A 19,650-nucleotide genomic window follows, 5' to 3' on the forward strand; every position below is an offset into this window, starting at 1 on the left:
AGCTGCGAAGATTAAAAGGCGGCGGACTGACATCCCCGCGCATGCGCAATTCTGGGTTAACAAAGAGTTGGGGGCAGTGGTCCCATGTAAAGGAAGTGGGTTAAAGACAGAAAATGCTGGAGAAGCTCAGCAAGTCAGGCAGCATCTGTGGAGAAAGAAACAGAGTTGATGTTTCAGGTCGAAGAAAGACCTTTCGTCAGAACTGGAAGATGATAAAAGAGTTAAAGTTTTTGAGCCAGGGGAAGAGAAGGCAAGGGGACTTGCTGAGCTTCTCCAGCATTTTCTGCTTTTATTTCAGATTTTCAGCATCTGCAACATTTTGCTTTTGATTAAAGGAAGTGGGTGACGTGTTAGTTCCGTTGCCCTCTGGGAAGCGCCGCGTGCTGCAGGCAGAAGCTGTAGAGGAGCCGAGCCCGAGCCGGAGGCGGTTCTAATGGTGACGAGGGCGAGGTGAGGTGAGGTGAGGCCCCTTCTCCTTTGGCCCCATCGTTCTGGGGATCTGTGTTGAGGAAACTCCGCGGTTACCGCCGAGCAGATCGGAGCGGGCCAGATCAATGCAGCCGGCCGCCGCTATGGGACTGGAGGGAGAGATCGGTAGATACCAAGTGTACCTCATCTGCTTAATAAACCTATTACAGGTGAGTGAGTGAGTCGTCGAGATTTACCCGCAACAGGTGAGCTACTTGTTGCTGTCAGATGGCGGTGACATTTAGGGAATGAAATGAGAAACAAGTTTGCATATTTGGGTTGTACGTGAATCTGCTATTCAAAATAAAATGATCCAACTGCAGATTGGTTTGTAAAATCAAGCTTCAAATCATTAGGTGAGGCAAGAAAGCATTTTAACCGAGAGAAGAAGAGTGATTGACACAAGTTCAACTTTTAGCCACTTTTTACTGAGTCCAGTGTTGCACCAGGAGTGGATTTATGGTTTAGATCCTGCTGCTGATGAAAATTAATAAAAACCCTAATACATAAAAAGTGGGGATAATTGAAGCTTACTTTTCAAAATCAGAATTTTGGTGTCTGGTTTACATTTTTAGAAATGTTGGGGCACCTCACTCTAATACAGGCCAACCCTATTGGCATATTTGTCTGCTGAAGAATTCAAAACGTCTGAAGGACAGGAAGGTTGTTTAAGAACATAAGAGCATAAGAAATAAGAGCAGGAGTAGGCCATACGGCCCCTTGAGCCTGCTCCGCCATTCAATAAGATCATGGCTGATCTTCGATCTCAACTCCACTTTCCCACCCAATCCCCCATTCCTTGATTCCCTTAGAGTCCAAAAATCTATCGATCTCAGTCTTGAACATACTCAATGATTGAGCATCCACAGCCCTCGGGTAGAGAATTCAAATGTTTCACAACCCTCTGAGTGAAGAAATTCTTCCTCATCTCAGTCCTAAATGGCTGACTGCTTATCCTGAGACTATGCCCCTTAGTTCTAGACTCTCCAGCCAGGGGAAACATCCTCTCAGCATCTACCCTGTCAAGCCCTCTTAGAATCTTATATGTTTCAATGAGATTACCTGTCATGCTTCTAAACTCCAGAAAGTATAGGCCCATTCCACTCAATCTTTCCTCACAGGACAACCCTCTCACCCCAGGAATCAATCTAGTGAACCTTCGTTGCACCGCCTCTAAGGCAAGTATATCCTTCCTTAGGTAAGGAAACCAAAACTGCACACTACTCCAGGTGTGGTCTCACTAAAGCCCTGTACAATTGCAGCAAGACTTCCCTACTCTTGTACTTCACTCCCTTGCAATTAAGGCCAATATACATTTGCCTTCCTAATTGCTTCCTGTAGCTGCATGTTAACTTTGTGTTTCATGTACAAGGAAACCCAAATCCCTCGGAACGCCAACATTTAAAAAATGTTCCGTTTTTCTATTTTTCCTACCAAAGTGAATAACCTCACATTTCCCCATATTATATTCCAACTGCCACCTTCTTACCCACTTGCTTAACCTGCCGATATCCCTTTGCAGACTCTTTGCGTCCTCCTCACAGCTTACTTTCCCACCTAGCTTTGTATCATCAGCAAACTTGGATACATTACACTCGGTCCCTTCATCTAAGTCATTAATATAGATTGTAAATAGCTGAGGCCCAAGCACCGATCCCTGTGACACTGCACTAGTTACAATCTGCCAACCTGAAAATGACCTGTTTATTCCTACTCTGTTTTCTGCCTGTTAACCAATCCTCTATCCATGCTAATATATTACCCCCAATCCCAATACCCCTAATCTTGTGTAACAACCTCTTATGTGGCACCTTATCGAATGCCTTTTGAAAATCCAAATATACTACATCCACTGGTTCCCCACTTATCTACCCTGCTAGTTACACCCTCAAAAAACTCCAATAGATTTGTCAAACATGATTTCCCTTTTATAAAACCATGTTGACTCTGCCTAATCATGTTATGATTTTCTAAGTGCCATGTTACTATGTCCTTAATAATAGAGTCTAACATTTTCCCTACTACTGATGTCAGGCTAACTGGCCTATAGTTCCCTGTTTTCTCTCTCCCTCCTTTCTTGAATAGTGGGGTCACACTTGCTACCTTCCAATCCACGGGAATCGTTCTAAAATCTAGGGATTTCTGGAAGATCAAAACCAATTCATCCATTATCTCTGCAGCCACCTCTTTTAAAACCCCAGGATGTAGACCACCAGGTCCAGGGGATTAATCGGCTTTTAGTCCCATTAATTTTTCTAAAACTTTTTCTTTACTAATCTTAATTGCTTTAAGTTTCTCTCTCATTAGATCCTAGGTTCCCCATTATTTCTGATATTTTTTTGTGTCCTCTACTGTGAAGACATATAAAATATTTGTTTAACGTCTCTGCCATTTCCTTATTCTCCATTATAATTTCTCCTGTGTCTGCCTCTAAGGGACCCACATTTACTTTTGCTAATCTTTTCCTTTTTATACACTTGCAGAAGCTCTTACAATCTGTTTTTATATTTCTTGCTAGTTTATTCAATTTTCTCCCTCTTTATCAATTTCTTGGTTATCCTTTGCTGATTTCTAAAACCCTCCCAATCCTCAGGTGTATTACTCTTCTTGGCAACATTGTAAGCCTCTTCTTTTAATCTAATACTATCCTTAACTTCTCTAGATAGCCACGGTTGGATCACTTTTCCTGTGAAGTTTTTATTCCTCAAGGGTATGTATATTCGCTGGGAATTATGAATTCTTTCTTTTAAATGTTCGCCATTGCTTATCTATTGTCACATCTTTTTAATCTAATTTCCCAATCTACCGTAGCCAACTTGCCCCTGATACCTACATAATCGGTCTTATTAAATTTAAGACTCTCGTTTCGGACTTAACCAAATTACTCTCAAACTCAATATGAAATTCTATCATATTATGATCTCTCTTCCCCAGAGGATCCTTTATTATAAGATTACTGATTAATCCTGTCTCATTACACAATAATAGATCTAAAATAGTCTGTTCCCTAGTTGGTTCCTCGACATATTGTTCTAGAAAACTGTCTCTGATGCATTCCATGAACTCGTCCTCCAAACTATTTTTGCCAATTTGATTTGCCCAGTTTATATGAAGATTAAAGTCACCCATGATTATTGCAGTACCCTTGTCATGTGCTCCTCTCATTTCCTGATTTATACTCTGTCTAACACTATAACTACTGTTAGGGGTCCTGTAAACTACTCCCACCAGTGTTTTCTGCCCCTTGTTATTTCTTAGCTCCACCCGTACTGATTCTACATCCTGATTTCCTGAGCTATGATCCTTTCTCACTACTGTCTTTATCTCATCCTTTATTATCAGGGATCCCCCCTTCCTTTTTCCATTTTGCCTACCTTTTCTAAAAGTCAGGTACCCTGAAATATTTACTTTGGTCACCCTGCAACCACATCTCAGGAATTGCTACTAGATTAAACCCATTTAACCCTATTTGTGCCATTAATTAATCTATCTTGTTATGAATGCTTCGTGCATTCAGATACAATGCCTTTAATTTTAACATTTTTTCCCGGATGTGACCTTAGTCACTAATGCCCTATTATCTTTGTTAAATTCTCTGTCTATTCCTGACACACTCTGCTTGTGTTTACTCAAATTGCTACACAGCTCTACAGCTTTGACTTTTCTTTTTAGACTGATAAAATGACCCGTACCTGAACCCGCCCCCCCCCCCCCTTATTAGTTTAAAGCCCTATCAACCACCCTAGTTATTCGATTCGCCAGGACACTGGTCTCAGCCCAATTTAAGTGGAGCCCGTCCCAACGGAACAGCTCCCTCCTTTCCCAGTACTGGTACCAGTGCCCCATGAATTGAAACCTCTGCTTCCCACACCACTCTTTCAGCCACTCATTTAACTATCTAATCTGTTTGTTCTTATGCCAATTTGCGAGTGGCTCAGGTAGTAATCCAGAGATTATTACCTTTTGAGGTTCTGCTTTTTAAATCTTTCAGCGGAACCTCATTCCTAGTTCTACCTGTGTCATTCGTTCCTACATGGACCACGACAACTGAATCCTCCTCTTCATGCTCCAAGTTCTTTTCCAGCTGTAAAGGAGATGTTCTTAACCTTCGGGACTCCTGAGCGTGACTGCAGATAACAGTATCTATCCCCCCTGACTATACTATCCCCTACCACTACCACATTCCTTTTTACTCCCCCTACTTGAATGGTCTCCTGTACCATGGTGCCGTGGTCAGTTTGCCCATCCTCCCTGCAGTCTTTGTTCTCATCCATGTAGGTGGCAAGTACCTCGTACCTATTGGACAAGGTCAAAGGCTGAGGCTCCTCTATCACTTCATCCTGGGCCCCCAAACCTGCCTGATTCACGGTTACGTCCTCCTGTCCCTGACCACTGACCAAATCTAAACCACTACCTAACCTAAGAGATGTGACTGCCTCCTGGATCAAAGTATCCAGATAACTCTTGCCCCTCCCTGATGCATTGCAATGCCTGCAGCTCGGACTCCAGCTCAACAACTCTGAGCCGAAGTTCCTCGAGTTGCAGACACTTACTGCAGAAATGGTTGCTTGGGATCACGCTGCTCTGCACAAACTCCCACATGCTGCAGTTACGACACACCACCTGCCCTGCCATCTCTATCTAACCTTGTTTTATTTATTTACTTAATTAGAGTTTTTATTCACATTATATTAGTTTTATTAACTAATTAGTTTATCTAGTTTAAGTTATTAATTTAATAAAGTAATAGCAAGTCATAGGTTCCTAGCTCTTCGTTTCTTGTATTAGGTATGATGCCAAGGGAACAATTCCCTTCAGCTGGATAAACAGTAACGGCCTGCATACTTCATTGCTGAAAGTGCTTATTTTTTCAGTTAAATACAGGTGCACTCATGAGCCGCACAAGTGTGCCTTACCTGGTGGCTTGGTTAACTGAGTCAGCACAAGTGTTACTTACAGGCTGAGGAGTTTACAGTGCTCAGATCGGAGTTGTGAACATTGGATTTTGAAGGGAGCTTGTGTAAAGCTGTGATTAGGGCGGCCCTCTCGGTCCATTCACCACAATATTTCTGCAGCCACCGATCTGCTCAATCACACCCCCACCTCCACCTTTGATGCCCTTGTCCCCATTAAAACCATTACCCTTTCTCACTCTGGTCATTCCCGCTGGTATGGCCCTCATCTCTGCTCCCTTAGGTCCAAGGGATGCAGACTTGAATGTTTATGGCGGAAAACTGGTTTAGCCATTCATCACCGGGTCTGGCTGCACCACGTAAAGCACATCATCCTGGAATGCAAAGATAACCCCGGGTTTCTCTTCACTACAAACCATCATCTTAAACCCCTCTCTCCTGCCTCCTCAATCCTCACCTCCAACAATAAGTGCAAGGAGCTCATGGACACCTTTGTCATTAAGATTGAGACCATCCGTTGAGCTACCCCTAGCCTACCAAGCCAAATTTCCCCCAAGGTTCCCCCCTGCCCTAGCCCTGAATTCACATCTTTCTCTAGTTTCATTCCTATCTCCCCATATGCCCTCTCCAAGCTCATCTTATTCATGAGACCCACCTCAACCTTATTTCCACCAAACCGCTGACCACCCAACTTCCCTTCTTGGCCCCCATGTTAGCTGATAATTGTTAATGGTTCCCTCTCCTCAGGTTTTGTCCCCTTCCCCTTCAAATCTGCCATCATCACCCCTCTCAAAAAACCCACCCTTGACCCTTCTCTCCTTGCAAACTACCGTGCCATCTCCAACCTCCCTTTTCTCTCCAAAATCTTTGAATGTGTTGTTGCCTTCCAAATCCGTTGCCATTTCTCCCGCAACTCCATGTTTGAATCCCTCCAATCAGGTTTCCACCCCTGCCACAACACTGAAACGGCCCTTATCAAAGTCACAGATGACATCCTATGTGACTGTGACCATGGTAAACTATCCTTCCTCATCCTTCTTGACCTGCCTGCAGCCTTTGACACTGTTGTCCACACCATCCTCCTCCAACACCTCTCCTCCGTTGTCCAGCTGGGTTGGACTGCCCTCACCTGGTTCCATTCTTATCTATCCAGTCATAGCCAGAGAATCACCTGCAATGGCTTCTCTTCCTCTGGCCTCTTCCTATTTCGCACCTACATGCTGCCCTTCAGCGACATCATCCGAAAACACAACGTCAGGTTCCACATGCACGCTGACAACACCGAGCTCTACCTCACCATCACCTCTCTCGACCCCGCCATTGTCTGATTTGTCACACTGCTTGTCCGACATTCGGTACTGGATGAACAGAAATTTCCTCCAACTAAATATTGGGAAGACCGAAGCCATTGTCTTTGGTCCCCACCACAAACTCCGTTCCCTAGCCACTGATTCTATCCCTCTCCCTGGCCACTGTCTGAGGCCGAACCAAACCGTTTGCTACCTTGGTGTCCTATTTGACCCGAAGATGAGATTCCAACCACACATCCGCTCCATCACCAAGACCGCCTACTTCCATCTCCGTAACGTCGCCCCACTCCGCCCCTGCCTCAGCTTATCTGCTGCTGAAATCGTCATCTATGCCTTTGTTACCTCTAGATTTGACTATTCCAATGCACTCCTGGCGGGTCTCCCATATTCCACCCTCCATAAACTTGAGCTCATCCAATATTCTGCTGCCCGTATCCTAACTCTCACCAATTCCCATTCACCCATCACCCCTGTGCTCGTTGACCTACATTAGCTCCCTGTCTGGCAATGCCTCGATTTTAAAATTGTCATCCTTGTTTTCAAATCCCTCCTTGTTTTCAATCCCTCTCGACCCTCCCTATCTCTGTGACCTCTTCCAGCCCTACAACCCTCCCAGATCTCTCTGCTCTCCAATTCTTGCCTCTTGCGCATCCCTGATTTTAATCGCTCCACCATTAGCGGCCTTGCCTTCAGCGGCCTTGCCTTCAGCTGCCAAGGCCCTAAACTCAGGAATTCCCTCCCTAAAGCTCTCCGCCTCTCTACCTCTCCACCTCTCCTCCTTTAAGATGCTTCTTAAAACCTACTTCTTTCACTGAGCTTTTGGTCACCTGTCCTAATATCTCCTTAAGTGGCTCAGTGTCGATTTTGTCTGATGAGGCTCCTGTGAAGTGGCTTGGGATGTTTTACGACATTAAAGGTGCTATATAGATGCAAGTTATTGTTGTTTGACTTGCAGTTACTGTGCACTCCAGTTTTAAATTTGCAGTGACTGGTGTTACAAGCGTTGTTGACATTAAAGGGGACCTGCAGCTGGGCAGTACAGTTCTAGGGTTAGTACTAATCTCCAACAGTTTACCTGATATTGAAATATTACATATTCACAGCAGCTATGTGAATTTTACTTTCTGACTCAAGAAATTTGCAACTTGTAAAATATAGCTTGTAGTTATAAAATGAGTTACTTGGTTAGCAGTAATCTATTCCTTTAGTACTGAATCTCATTGGTAATTTCCTGTGATACTTCTAGAGAAAGTATAGACCTGAACAACAATTTTCCTTTCAGGCTGCTTTAATTCTACAGTTCATATATTTGCTTTAATTTTGGTAGAGAAGTGATACTACATTCCTTGCAAATACTACAAGTACTACATGCATTTATATAGTGCCTTTAATGTAGGAAAATGTACCAAGGCGCTTCACAGGAGTGTAATGGCAATAATTGTCGCAAATGCATCTGTCCATGACAGTATTGGTAGGAGTGACCACCGCACAGTCCTCGTGGAGATGAAATCCCGTCTTCGCACTGAGGACACCATCCAACATGTTGTGTGGCACTACCACCGTGCTAAATGGGATAGATTCAGAACAGATCTAGCAGCTCAAAACTGGGCATCCATGAGGCGCTGTGGGCCATCAGCAGCAGCAGAATTGTATTCCAGCACAATCTGTAACCTCATGGCCCGGCATATTCCTCACTCTACCATTACCAACAAGCCAGGGGATCAACCCTGGTTCAATGAGGAGTGTAGAAGAGCATGCCAGGAGCAGCACCAGGCGTACCTAAAAATGAGGTGCCAACCTGGTGAAGCTACAACTCAGGACTACATGCATGCTAAACAGCGGAAGCAACATGTTATAGACAGAGCTAAGCGATTCCACAACCAACGGATCAGATCAAAGCTCTGCAATCCTGCCACATCCAGTCGTGAATGGTGGTGGACAATTAAACAACTAACGGGAGGAGGAGGCTCTGCAAACATCCCCATTCTCAATGATGGCTGAGTCCAGCACGTGAGTGCAAAAGACAAGGCTGAAGCGTTTGCAACCATCTTCAGCCAGAAGTGCCGAGTGGATAATCCATCTCCGCCTCCTCCCGATATCCCCACCATAACGGAAGCCAGTCTTCGGCCAATTCGATTCACTCCACGTGATATCAAGAAACGGCTGAGTGCACTGGATACAGCAAAGGCTATGGGCCCTGACAACATCCCAGCTGTAGTGCTGAAGACTTGTGCTCCAGAACTAACTGCGCCTCTAGCCAAGCTGTTCCAGTACAGCTACAACACTGGCATCCACCCGACAATGTGGAAAATTGCCCAGGTATGTCCTGTCCACAAAAAGCAGGACAAATCCAATCCGGCCAATTACCGCCACATCAGTCTACTCTCAATCATCAGCAAAGTGATGGAAGGTGTCGTCGACAGTGCTATCAAACGGCACTTACTCACCAATAACCTGCTCACCGATGCTCAGTTTGGGTTCTGCCAGGACCACTCGGCTCCAGACCTCATTACAGCCTTGGTCCAAACATGGACAAAAGAGCTGAATTCCAGAGGTGAGGTGAGAGTGACTGCCCTTGACATCAAGGCAGCATTTGACCGAGTGTGGCACCAAGGAGCTCTAGTAAAATTGAAGTCCATGGGAATCAGGGGGAAAACTCTCCAGTGGCTGGAGTCATTCCTAGCACAAAGGAAGATGGTAGTGGTTGTTGGAGGCCAATCATCTCAGCCCCAGGGCATTGCTGCAGGAGTTCCTCAGGGCAGTGTCCTAGGCCCAACCATCTTCAGCTGCTTCATCAATGACCTTCCCTCCATCATAAGGTCAGAAATGGGGATGTTCGCTGATGACTGCACAGTGTTCAGTTCCATTCGCAACCCCTCAGATAATGAAGCAGTCCGAGCCTGCATGCAGCAAGACCTGGACAACATCCAGGCTTGGGCTGATAAGTGGCAAGTAACATTCGCGCCAGATAAGTGCCAGGCAATGACCATCTCCAACAAGAGAGAATCTAACCACCTCCCTTTGACATTCAACGGCATTACCATCGCCGAATCCCCCACCATCAACATCCTGGGGGTCACCATTGACCAGAAACTTAACTGGACCAGCCATATAAATACTGTGGCTACGAGAGCAGGTCAGAGGCTGGGTATTCTGCGGCGAGTGACTCACCTCCTGACTCCCCAAAGCCTTTCCACCATCTACAAGGCACAAGTCAGGAGTGTGATGGAATACTCTCCACTTGCCTGGATGAGTGCAGCTCCAACAACACTCAAGAAGCTCGACACCATCCAAGATAAAGCAGCCCGCTTGATTGGCACCCCATCCACCACCCTAAACATTCACTCCCTTCACCACCGGCGCACTGTGGCTGCAGTGTGCACCATCCACAGGATGCACTGCAGCAACTCGCCAAGGCTTCTTCGACAGCACCTCCCAAACCCGCGACCTCTACCACCTAGAAGGACAAGGGCAGCAGGCGCATGGGAACAACACCACCTGCACGTTCCCCTCCAAGTCACACACCATCCCGACTTGGAAATATATCGCCGTTCCTTCATTGTCGCTGGGTCAAAATCCTGGAACTCCCTTCCTAACAGCACTGTGGGAGAACCGTCACCACACGGACTGCAGCGGTTCAAGAAGGCGGCTCACCACCACCTTCTCGAGGGCAATTAGGGATGGGCAATAAATGCCGGCCTTGCCAGCGACGCCCACATCCCGAGAACGAATATAAAAAATTAAAAAAAAATTGACACCAAGCCAAAGAAGAAGATATTAGGACAGGTGACTAAAAGCTTGGTCAAAGAGGTAAGTTTTAAAAAGGGTCTTAAAAGAGCAGAGAGACTGAGGTTTGGAAAAGGAATTCCTGAGCTTAGTCTTGATCTGAAGGCACGCCTGCCAATGGTGGAGCAAAGTGAGTGCGGAATGCTCAAGAATCCAAAGTTGGAGGAATGCAGAGTTCTTGGAGAGTAACAGAGAAAGGGAGAGATTTGATATACGGATGAGAATTTTAAAATTGAAGCATTGGTGGACCGAGAATCAATGGAGGCCAGCGAGCACAGGGGTGATGGGTGAGTGGGACTTGGTGCAGGTTAGAATATAGGCAACAGAGTTTTGGATGACTGGGAGGCTGGCAAGGAGAGCATTGGAATATCCAAGTCTGGAGGTAACAAAAGCATGGACGAGGGTTTCAGTAGCAGATGGGCTGAGACAGGGATGGAGGTAGGCAGTGTTGCAGAGAATATGGGATCGGAAGCTTAGCTCAGGGTTAAATAGGACGCCGAGGTTGTGAACATTCTGGTTCAGCCCGAGACAGTGGCCAGGGAGGGGCTGCAATAAGTGGCTGGGAAACGGAGTTTGTGGCGAGGGCAGAAGACAATGGCTTCAGTCTTCCTACTGTTTAATTGGAGGAAATTGCTCCTCATCTGGTATTGGATGTTAACACAGAGGCAGTGGAGGGCCAATTTCAGTGTTGTGGCAGGAGAAGCTCAAACACGAAGTTGTGGGTAAAATTCTAGAAATTCCTCCATGGGTAAAATTTGAATTACTTAAAACCTCTTGTCCTTTTGGTCAAGCATCCTGCCTGCATTACAATGGTCATTATTGGTTGCTTTCCCCCCAAAAAGGGGCAAAAGTTATAAACGACCTCTACCTTACTTGATATTCTACCAGGGGACCAGTACTTACAAAAGCACACATGCTTTTATGTAGGTTTTGACATTGATGAGAAAATAGGACCAGCCTGAAAATAATTGATTGCTTTGATTATTTTACAGTTAAAGCCTATCCAAAACTGGCTTTTCTGAATTTAGACATTATGAATTTGTCGAGTAAATGTAAATCTTCAGAAAATAGGGGTAACTTCTTGCTCAATTGATCTCTTGCCTAAGTGATAGCCTCATGTCAGTTGTGTGTGTATTTGTTGATGCAAGGCCACACTCATTCATTGTCCAATGATTCTTTTCTTTCTCTAGTTTTTTGTTGCTGCTCAGGTCGTCTTCATGACTATAGTTGGAGCATCGTCGCCTTATCACTGGGACTTTGGAAACCTTTCACCTGATCAGAGCCAGGATAACACCACAGCCAACGAGAGTGAGCAGTTTAGACACTGGCTTCATTTGACGAATAAGAGTGAGATTCAAAAGCATGTACATTTTGCCCCAGGTTTCTCATCTGTTGTCACAGAGGTAGGTGAGAATTCCAAGAAACTGGCACCTTATTTTAGATTTATTTACTTAACATGAATTTACAATGAAATCTTCAGGATGTTTGAAAACATATCTTGGTTGTTTTTATTTGTATTGAAGAGAGGCATAAAACTTCCAGAATGTCTGTGGAACAGAATTTATGTTGTGTATTCTGGCTAACAATAATGACCATTACCAGGGATTTTAACACTTCTGGCCAAAATATTTACTCATTTGGAATGAATTAAGCTACAGTTTGAACTCCTGCTCATTGACATTTTTGCTATAATTTGACAGTGGTTCCTCATTGGAGATGCTTCGTACAAAGTCAGTATGGCCAGCTCAGTATATTTCTTTGGTGTCTTAGTTGGTGTAATCACTTTTGGACAACTTTCTGATCGATTTGGAAGAAAGAAAGTTTACTTGACAGGTAAAGTGATTAAACATTATAGAAGATCCTGTTCTTTTACTCTAAATTTGATAACTGAATATTACACATTAAAATTGAATTGAGGACAATCTGACTGATTGAAAGTACCCTCATGAATCTGTCAACTGATCATTCATTTTGATGTGCTGGCAGCAATGAAGAGTTCCCCACAATTTTTTGATGCAAGTTATAAGCAATTCACTTATTACTTCAAGAAATAAAAGAACCAAAAATACAAGGTACTGGCTCTGACTGTAATATAACTGCTATAATAAAAATAATGGACTTCACTGCACTTTTAAAGGTCAGTTAAGTATATGGTCCCAATTAAAGGACTTTGTCCTTCAAAACAGGCTGCTTATCCTCAGTGCACTGGTACAGTGTAAGCAGTAGGATTCACTTGCTAATTTGGAAATTAACAATTAAGGAAAACTTTCTTAGTTACAACTGCAAATAAACTACAAGTTCACTTTCTAATATGATTAATGTCACACCAGGATATTGTGATTGACTATGCAGTGTTCCATTTTTCGGTGAATTCAACGCAATTGGGATGGGGAATAAATGCTGGCCTTGCCAGTGACGCCCACATCCCATGAATAAATTTTTAAAAATCTGCAGCAAGGTGCAGCTGGTGGTGTAATTCTGGTCTGCAACTGGTAACTAGTATAATGGCAGCCTAAAATTAGGAAACATTTGAAAGTTCACAAATCACCAGCTTAGGAGGAATGCATGGTGGGGATACTGAAATAAAGGATAGAAATCGATGATGCAGAAGTAGGAATTCTGTAACAATCATTTGACGTAGCGATTGTACGTGAAGATTGGGGAATAGTTAATATAACTTACCTTTTTTTAAAAAGAATAAATGCAATAAAACCAGGCTAATGTGGGGTTTAATCAGAACAATCTGCCATAAAGGAGTTGCGTATCTTTGTGTACAGCTTGGACACTAGCAGTATAGATAATTGCTTTTTCTTTGGTCATAAATATCTTTAGCACATTAGTTTAGCTTTGAAAGCCAGTGAGCATAGGTAGTTGTGATATTTGTACAGAAACTGTTGGAATTTGTACTGATAACCACCAGATCACTATCAAGTGGCACAATATATTATTATTTTTCAGGTGCATACATTCCTCATGTCCTTCTTAAGGCAGACCATTGATGCTGTTGCACAGCAGGAGTATTCGGGAGGAATATCTGCATTCCTTACCCAAGTGCTAAGCACCCTCCCCCACCATCATTTGTGGGTGGAGCTTACTTTGTGGAGGCTTTTCCACTCCCCCTTTGTTGGCAGTTCTATTTAGTAGCACCACAAATGAAGTGTAAGTGTGATCCATTTGACAATTTTAGGAAGTCAACAGAAACATTTCCAAATAACATTCAGAATTTAAAAAAAAATTAAAAATCTAAAATTGGTTGCATTTATCCTAGCTAAATCTGTAAAATCTTAAACCTCTAAATAAAAATAAGTAGCTGCCCCTAACTGAGGTGATTTATTATTGTCCTAGGTCTTATTCTTGATATACTTTTTGGCATTGTAAGTGGAGTCACTCCTACATATGAGATCTTTGTGACATCCCGTTTCTGTGTTGGCGTGATGAATGGAGGAATGTCATTGGTGTCCTTTGTTCTACTCCAGGAGTATGTGCCTGTTTCTTATTGGGCACTAACTGGTAAGATATCAATATTGTCCTTTTTAAAAACTTTTTATGGACGAGAGAGGCTTGTGTGTGCACCTATGTCCTTTCTGGCTGCACATTTCATTTGTAAAAAAGCAGGAACAGGGTAGTGAGTCCTCCATGGTTCCCAGTGCCTCTGCTATTGATTAAATTGGCTGTTACAAGTTGTAGATTAATGGAGCAAAGCAGATAAAGAAGGCCATTCTGCTTAGGTTTTTTTCCTCTCCTGGAAGCCCTCTTAATATCATGCCCCATTTGATCATGTGGCAGAAGTAATGCAATGAAACCCAGTACTATCCTATTATGATATTCATCCATAGTCTCTTTCTAACAGGGTGGAGTAAGGGCAAACTTCGGCTGATTTTGTTTCTTTATTTTTCTTTTTTTTTTCCTTTGCTAATCCACCCACTCGACCCTGGTCAAGCTGTCTCTGTTGTGTGCTTTTATGTTTAATACATAAAGCACCATGCCTAGACTCTAAAGCCCTACTCTGCCATCTCGGTTCAGGTAAAAAAAAATATTTTGAATGATGATGAGGGACTACTCTGATGTCTAACCCTACTAAATTTACTCAAGAGGCCCAGTGTATAGAATTTGGAGAGTGAAATAAAATGCTGGGCCTCAAGAAGTTTCTCTTAATTGAGGGTGACATTGAAGTAATTAGGCACCAGAACTCATATTTTGTGTGATGTATAAAAATAATCTATGTGCTGCTATTCAAGAAATGTTCACCTTAGTTAAAAGTGTAGTTATAAGACAAAGCAGTGATAAAAAATTAAATGTTGTCAAATTAATGTAGAATTTTTTTTAATACTTTTTTTTTTCTTTCTAGGGTCACTACAGAGCCTTTCATTTGCTGTTGGAATTTCTATGTATGCACTGATTGGATACTTTATTCGCTCATGGCGGACTTTGGCTGTTGTGATCAATATTGAAGGCGTGCTGATCCTGCTTCCATCTTTGTAAGTTTGAGATTCAACATGTACTAGAGAAAAATATAATTTGAAAACAGTCATTTTCTGGTTCAAGAGGAAGATTTTGTTTCTGTTTTTGGGCTCGTGGACTTTTGTCTGTTTCAGAGCAAGAAGAGCATTGGAAACAATGGTGTTTTGTTTTCTTTGCTTTACACTAATAGAAGGAATTTTATGTTTTTTTTTAAATCTTATTAAATTGCAAAATAATTTCTTGAAAATGACTTTTAAAAAATTACATGCAATTTCAAAATACTGGGGCAACAGTTTGTATGCTCAATTAACCCTTAGTTTCTTTGTGTTTTATGCACTTGACAGCATTTTTGAGAAACTTCTAAACCTAAAATAATTGCATTTCTTTGACAGATTGACTTGTAAATGGCATAAAGCAAAAGAATTAAATTTGTTAAAGTTCAGTGTATACATTTGGTTACAACTGAAAGCTTAACCATTTCTATTCTTTCATGTGTTAGTCATATTTGACTTTGGTTTTAAGTTATTTTGGAGCAATTTCTCTTTTTGTTTTTCTCCTCCCACTCACTACCTCCAAACAATGTAGCTCATCTCCAATGAAACTTTATGGAATGTAGATCTTCCTACGTGCTTGAAGTTGACCCAATTACCTATGTAGTGCTTATGCAATATCTGCAGAACTGCTTATTAAAATCTGATTTGAAATGTTACAGGAAGCAGAGAATAGTGGTGAATGGTTGTTTTTCGGACTGGAGGGAAGTATACAGTGTTCCCCAGGGGTTGGTGCTGGGATCACTGTTTTTCTTCATATATATTAATGACTTTGACTTTGACTTGGACTTGGGTGTACAGGGCACAATTTCAAAATTTGCAGATGACACAAAACTTGGAAGTGTAGTGAACAATGAGGAGGATAGTGATATACTTCAAGAGGACATAGACAGGCTGCTAGAATGGGCGGACATGTGGCAGATGAAATTTAACGCAGAGAAGTGCGAAGTAATACACTTTGGTAGGAAGAATGAGGAGAGGCAATATAAACTAAAGGGTTCAATTCTAAAAGGGGTGCAGGAACAGAGAGATCTGGGGGTATATGTGCACAAATCGTTGAAGGTGGCAGGGCAGGATGAGAAAGCAGTTAAAAAAGCGTATGGGATCCTGGGCTTTATAAATAGAGGCATAGAGTACAAAAGGAGGGAAGTTATGATGAACCTTTATAAAACACTGGTTCGGCCACAGCTGGAGTATTGTGTCCAAGTCTGGGCATTGCACTTTAGGAAGGGTGTGAAGGCCTTAGAGAGGGTGCAGAAAAGATTTACTAGAATGATTCCAGGGATGAAGGACTTCAGTTACGTGGATAGACTGGAGAAGCTGGAGTTGTTCTCCTTAGAGCAGAGAAGGTTGAGTAGATTTGTTAGAGGTTTTCAAAATCATGAGGGGTCTACATAGAATAGATAGAGGGAAACTGTTCCCATTGGCAGAAGGGTCAAGAACCAGAGGACATAGATTTAAGGTGATTGGCAAAAGGACCAAAGGCGACAAGAGGAAAAACTTTTTTACACAGCGAGTGGTTATGATCTGGAATGCACTGCCTTAGGGGATGGTGGAGGCAGACTCAATCGTGGCTTTCAAAAGGGAATTGGATAAGTACTTGAAGGGAAAAAATTTGCAGGGCTATGGGGAAAGGGCGGAGGAGTGGGACGAGCTGGATTGCTCTTGCGGAGATCCCGCACGGACTCGATGGGCCGAATGGCCTCCTTCCGTGCTGTAACAATTCTGAGTCGATGAAAGTTTGGCTGTAGTTTCATCGTGTGATTGCAGTCCCACAAATTTGGAGGTGCAAATTTGGGGGTGAAATTGGGCCATGTAGCACCCGTTTTGTAGGCACTACGTGGACACCTAAGCCCCGAAAATGTTGTCTGAGATGACCACACACTTCTGACGTGAAGTGAAGTGGATGTCATCTTGGTAAAGGCGTTTGCGTGTGCGCGAACCTAACGATCACCGCAGCAAGTAGTGTAGGGAGATTATGACGCGAATCATTGGGCAATGCTGATTTGAAGCAGCCAGTGACATCTTGGAACTCGACGCTCCAGCCAATGCACTGTCTTAACCTCGCACAGCTGAACAGGACATAAACGGCATGAAGGACCCCCCTACCAGCGCTATTTAAAGGGATCATGCAGGAGTTACAGGTTAGTTGCTGGATTATTTCTTCTGGCTGCTGGTGCAATTGTATGTGTTTTTGGAAGTTTCCTATACTTGGCTAAAGTTTCCATATTCCATAGAGAGTGGTCTGGCTGGTCTTGCAGTACTGTTAGTGGCATTTAAAATGGTATGCTTTACCTGCTAGGGTTTCCTCTGAGAATTGTACATGACTGGGAGAATGCAGAGAGGCCATGCAGAGCAGGACAAGCTCCTAGAAGAGGGAGAAGGAGGAGGAGCAGGGCACTCAGTAGGAGGCCATATCCAAGGAGGGTCTTCAGGGACCAATTCTCTTACCTCAACTTCAGCGACGACCAGTGCATCAGACGTCTGCGGTTTAGTAAAGAGGTCATGACTGAAATTTGTCAACTGCTGCAGCCACAACTGTAGCCCCAGAGTAGGGCAAGGACAGCATTGCCTGTGGCTGTCAAGGTAACCGTGGCGCTTAATTTTTACGACTGTGGCTTCTTTCAGGCTGCTGCTGGAGATATAAGCAACATCTCACAGTTTGCAGTGCACTGCTGCATAAGGGAGGTCACTGGGACTCTGTATGCACTCAAACAGATTCATCTCATTCCCTCTTGTCAAAGACAAGCAGCATAAGTGAGCATGAGGGTTTGCTCGCATTGCAGGCTTCATCATAGTGCAGGGTGCTATTGGCTGCACGCATATTGCCATGCGTGCTCCACATCACAACTCAGCCATATTCATGAACAGAAAGGGGTTCCACTCCATAATGTGCAGCTGGTGTGCGACCACCCACAGCGCATCATCCAGGTCAATGCCCACTATCCTGGCAGCAGTCATGATTCCTTCGTCCTGTGGCAGTCCTCCGTCTCACCTATATTTCAACTAGCACGGCAAGTCAAAGGCTGGCTACTGGGCAACCAGGGTTATCCCCTCATGAAATGGCTCATGACTCCTGTCCGGAATGCACGCACAAGTGCACAGAAGGCCTACACGGAACATCCTTAAGCAACGCTTCTGCCGCCTGGAGGAGCCCTGCAGTAACTCAGCTGAGCGGGTATCAAGATTTGTCATTGTATGCTGCACAACCTTGCCATTATGAGGGAACAGCCCTTGCCACTGCCTATCAGGCGAGAACCTGAGCAACAGGAGGAAGAACAGCAGGAAGTGGCGGAAGAGGCAGGGAGGCTACAAGGTAGACAGGCTCTGTCTGCCAGGGCTCTGCTTGATCAGATTATTAATGAATGATACCAGTAACTTCAATTGGCTCAGTGGCAGGAAGCAAAGGGTAATGGTTGACTGGTGTTTTTGGGTCTGGAAGGCTGTTTCCAGTGGGGTTCCGCAATGCTCAGTACTAGGTCCCTTGCTTTTTGTGGTATACAGTAATGAAATGGACTTGAATGCGGGGGGCTTGATCAAGAAGTTTGCAGATGATACAAAAATTGGCCATCTGGTTGATAGTGAGGAGGAAAGCTGTAGACTGCAGTAGCCATCAGTGGACTGGTCAGGTGGGCAGAGAAGTGGCAAATGGAATTCAATCCAGAGAAGTGTGAGGTAATGCATTTGGGGAGGGCAAACAAGGCAAGGTACACAATTTTTTTTTTTATTTGTGCATGGGATGTTGGTGTCGCTGGCAAGGCCAGTATTTATTGCCTATTCCTAATTGCCCTTGAGAAGGTGGTGGTGAGCCGCCTTCTTAACCGCTGCAGTCCGTGTGATGAAGGTTCTCCCACAGTGCTGTCAGGTAGGGAGTTCCAGGATTTTGACCCAGCGACGATGAAGGAACGGCAATATATTTCCAAGTCGGGATGGTGTGTGACTTGGAGGGTAACGTGCAGGTGGTATTGTTTTTATGTGCCTGCTGCCCTTGTCCTTCTAGGTGGTAGAGGTCGCGGGTTTGGGAGGTGCTGTCGAAGATGCCTTGGCAAGTTGCTGCAGTGCATCCTGTGGATGGTGCACACTGCAGCCACTGTGCGCCGGTGGTGAAGAGAGTGAATGTTTAGGGTGGTGGATGGGGTGCCAATTAAGCCGGCTGCTTTGTCCTGGATGGTGTCGAGCTTCTTGAGTGTTGTTGGAGCTGCACTCATCCAGGCAAGTGGAGAATATTCCATCACACTCCTGACTTGTGCCTTGTAGATGGTGGAAAGGCTTTGAGGAGTCAGGAGGTGAGTCACTCGCCACAAAATACCCAGCCTCTGACCTGCTCTTGTAGCTACAGTATTTATGTAGCTGGTTCAGTTAAGTTTCTGGTCAATGGTGACCCCCAGGATGTTGATGGTGGGGGATTCGGTGATGGTAATGCAGTTGAATGGCAAGGAGAGGTGGTTAGACCCTCTCTTGTTGGATATGGTTATCGCCTGGCACTTGTCTGGCGCGAATGTTTCTTGCCACTTATGAGCCCAAGCCTGGATGTTGTCCAGGTCTTGCTGCATGCGGACTCGGACTGCTTCATTATCTGAGGGGTTGCGAATGGAACTGAACACTGTGCAATTATCAGCGAACATCCCCATTTCTGACCTTATGATGGAGGGAAGGTCATTG

The 19,650-nt window shown here is 44.1% G+C and overlaps 1 protein-coding gene across 1 annotated transcript in view; it reads left to right on the plus strand.

Moving 5' to 3' along the window:
* Positions 1-397: 397 nt before the first annotated feature.
* LOC137327282 (solute carrier family 22 member 15-like) overlaps positions 398-19,650 on the plus strand; it is a 65,760-nt gene continuing 46,507 nt past the window's right edge. The window contains exons 1-5 of the mRNA XM_067992931.1: positions 398-638; positions 11,668-11,880; positions 12,178-12,310; positions 13,823-13,987; positions 14,826-14,955. Of these exons, the coding sequence (XP_067849032.1) occupies positions 555-638; positions 11,668-11,880; positions 12,178-12,310; positions 13,823-13,987; positions 14,826-14,955 (725 nt within the window). The 5' untranslated portion in view covers positions 398-554. The remainder of the gene's footprint in view (positions 639-11,667; positions 11,881-12,177; positions 12,311-13,822; positions 13,988-14,825; positions 14,956-19,650) is intronic.

This window comes from Heptranchias perlo, chromosome 11 (genome assembly GCF_035084215.1).
Source record: "Heptranchias perlo isolate sHepPer1 chromosome 11, sHepPer1.hap1, whole genome shotgun sequence".
Classification (NCBI taxonomy): Eukaryota; Metazoa; Chordata; class Chondrichthyes; order Hexanchiformes; family Hexanchidae; genus Heptranchias; species Heptranchias perlo.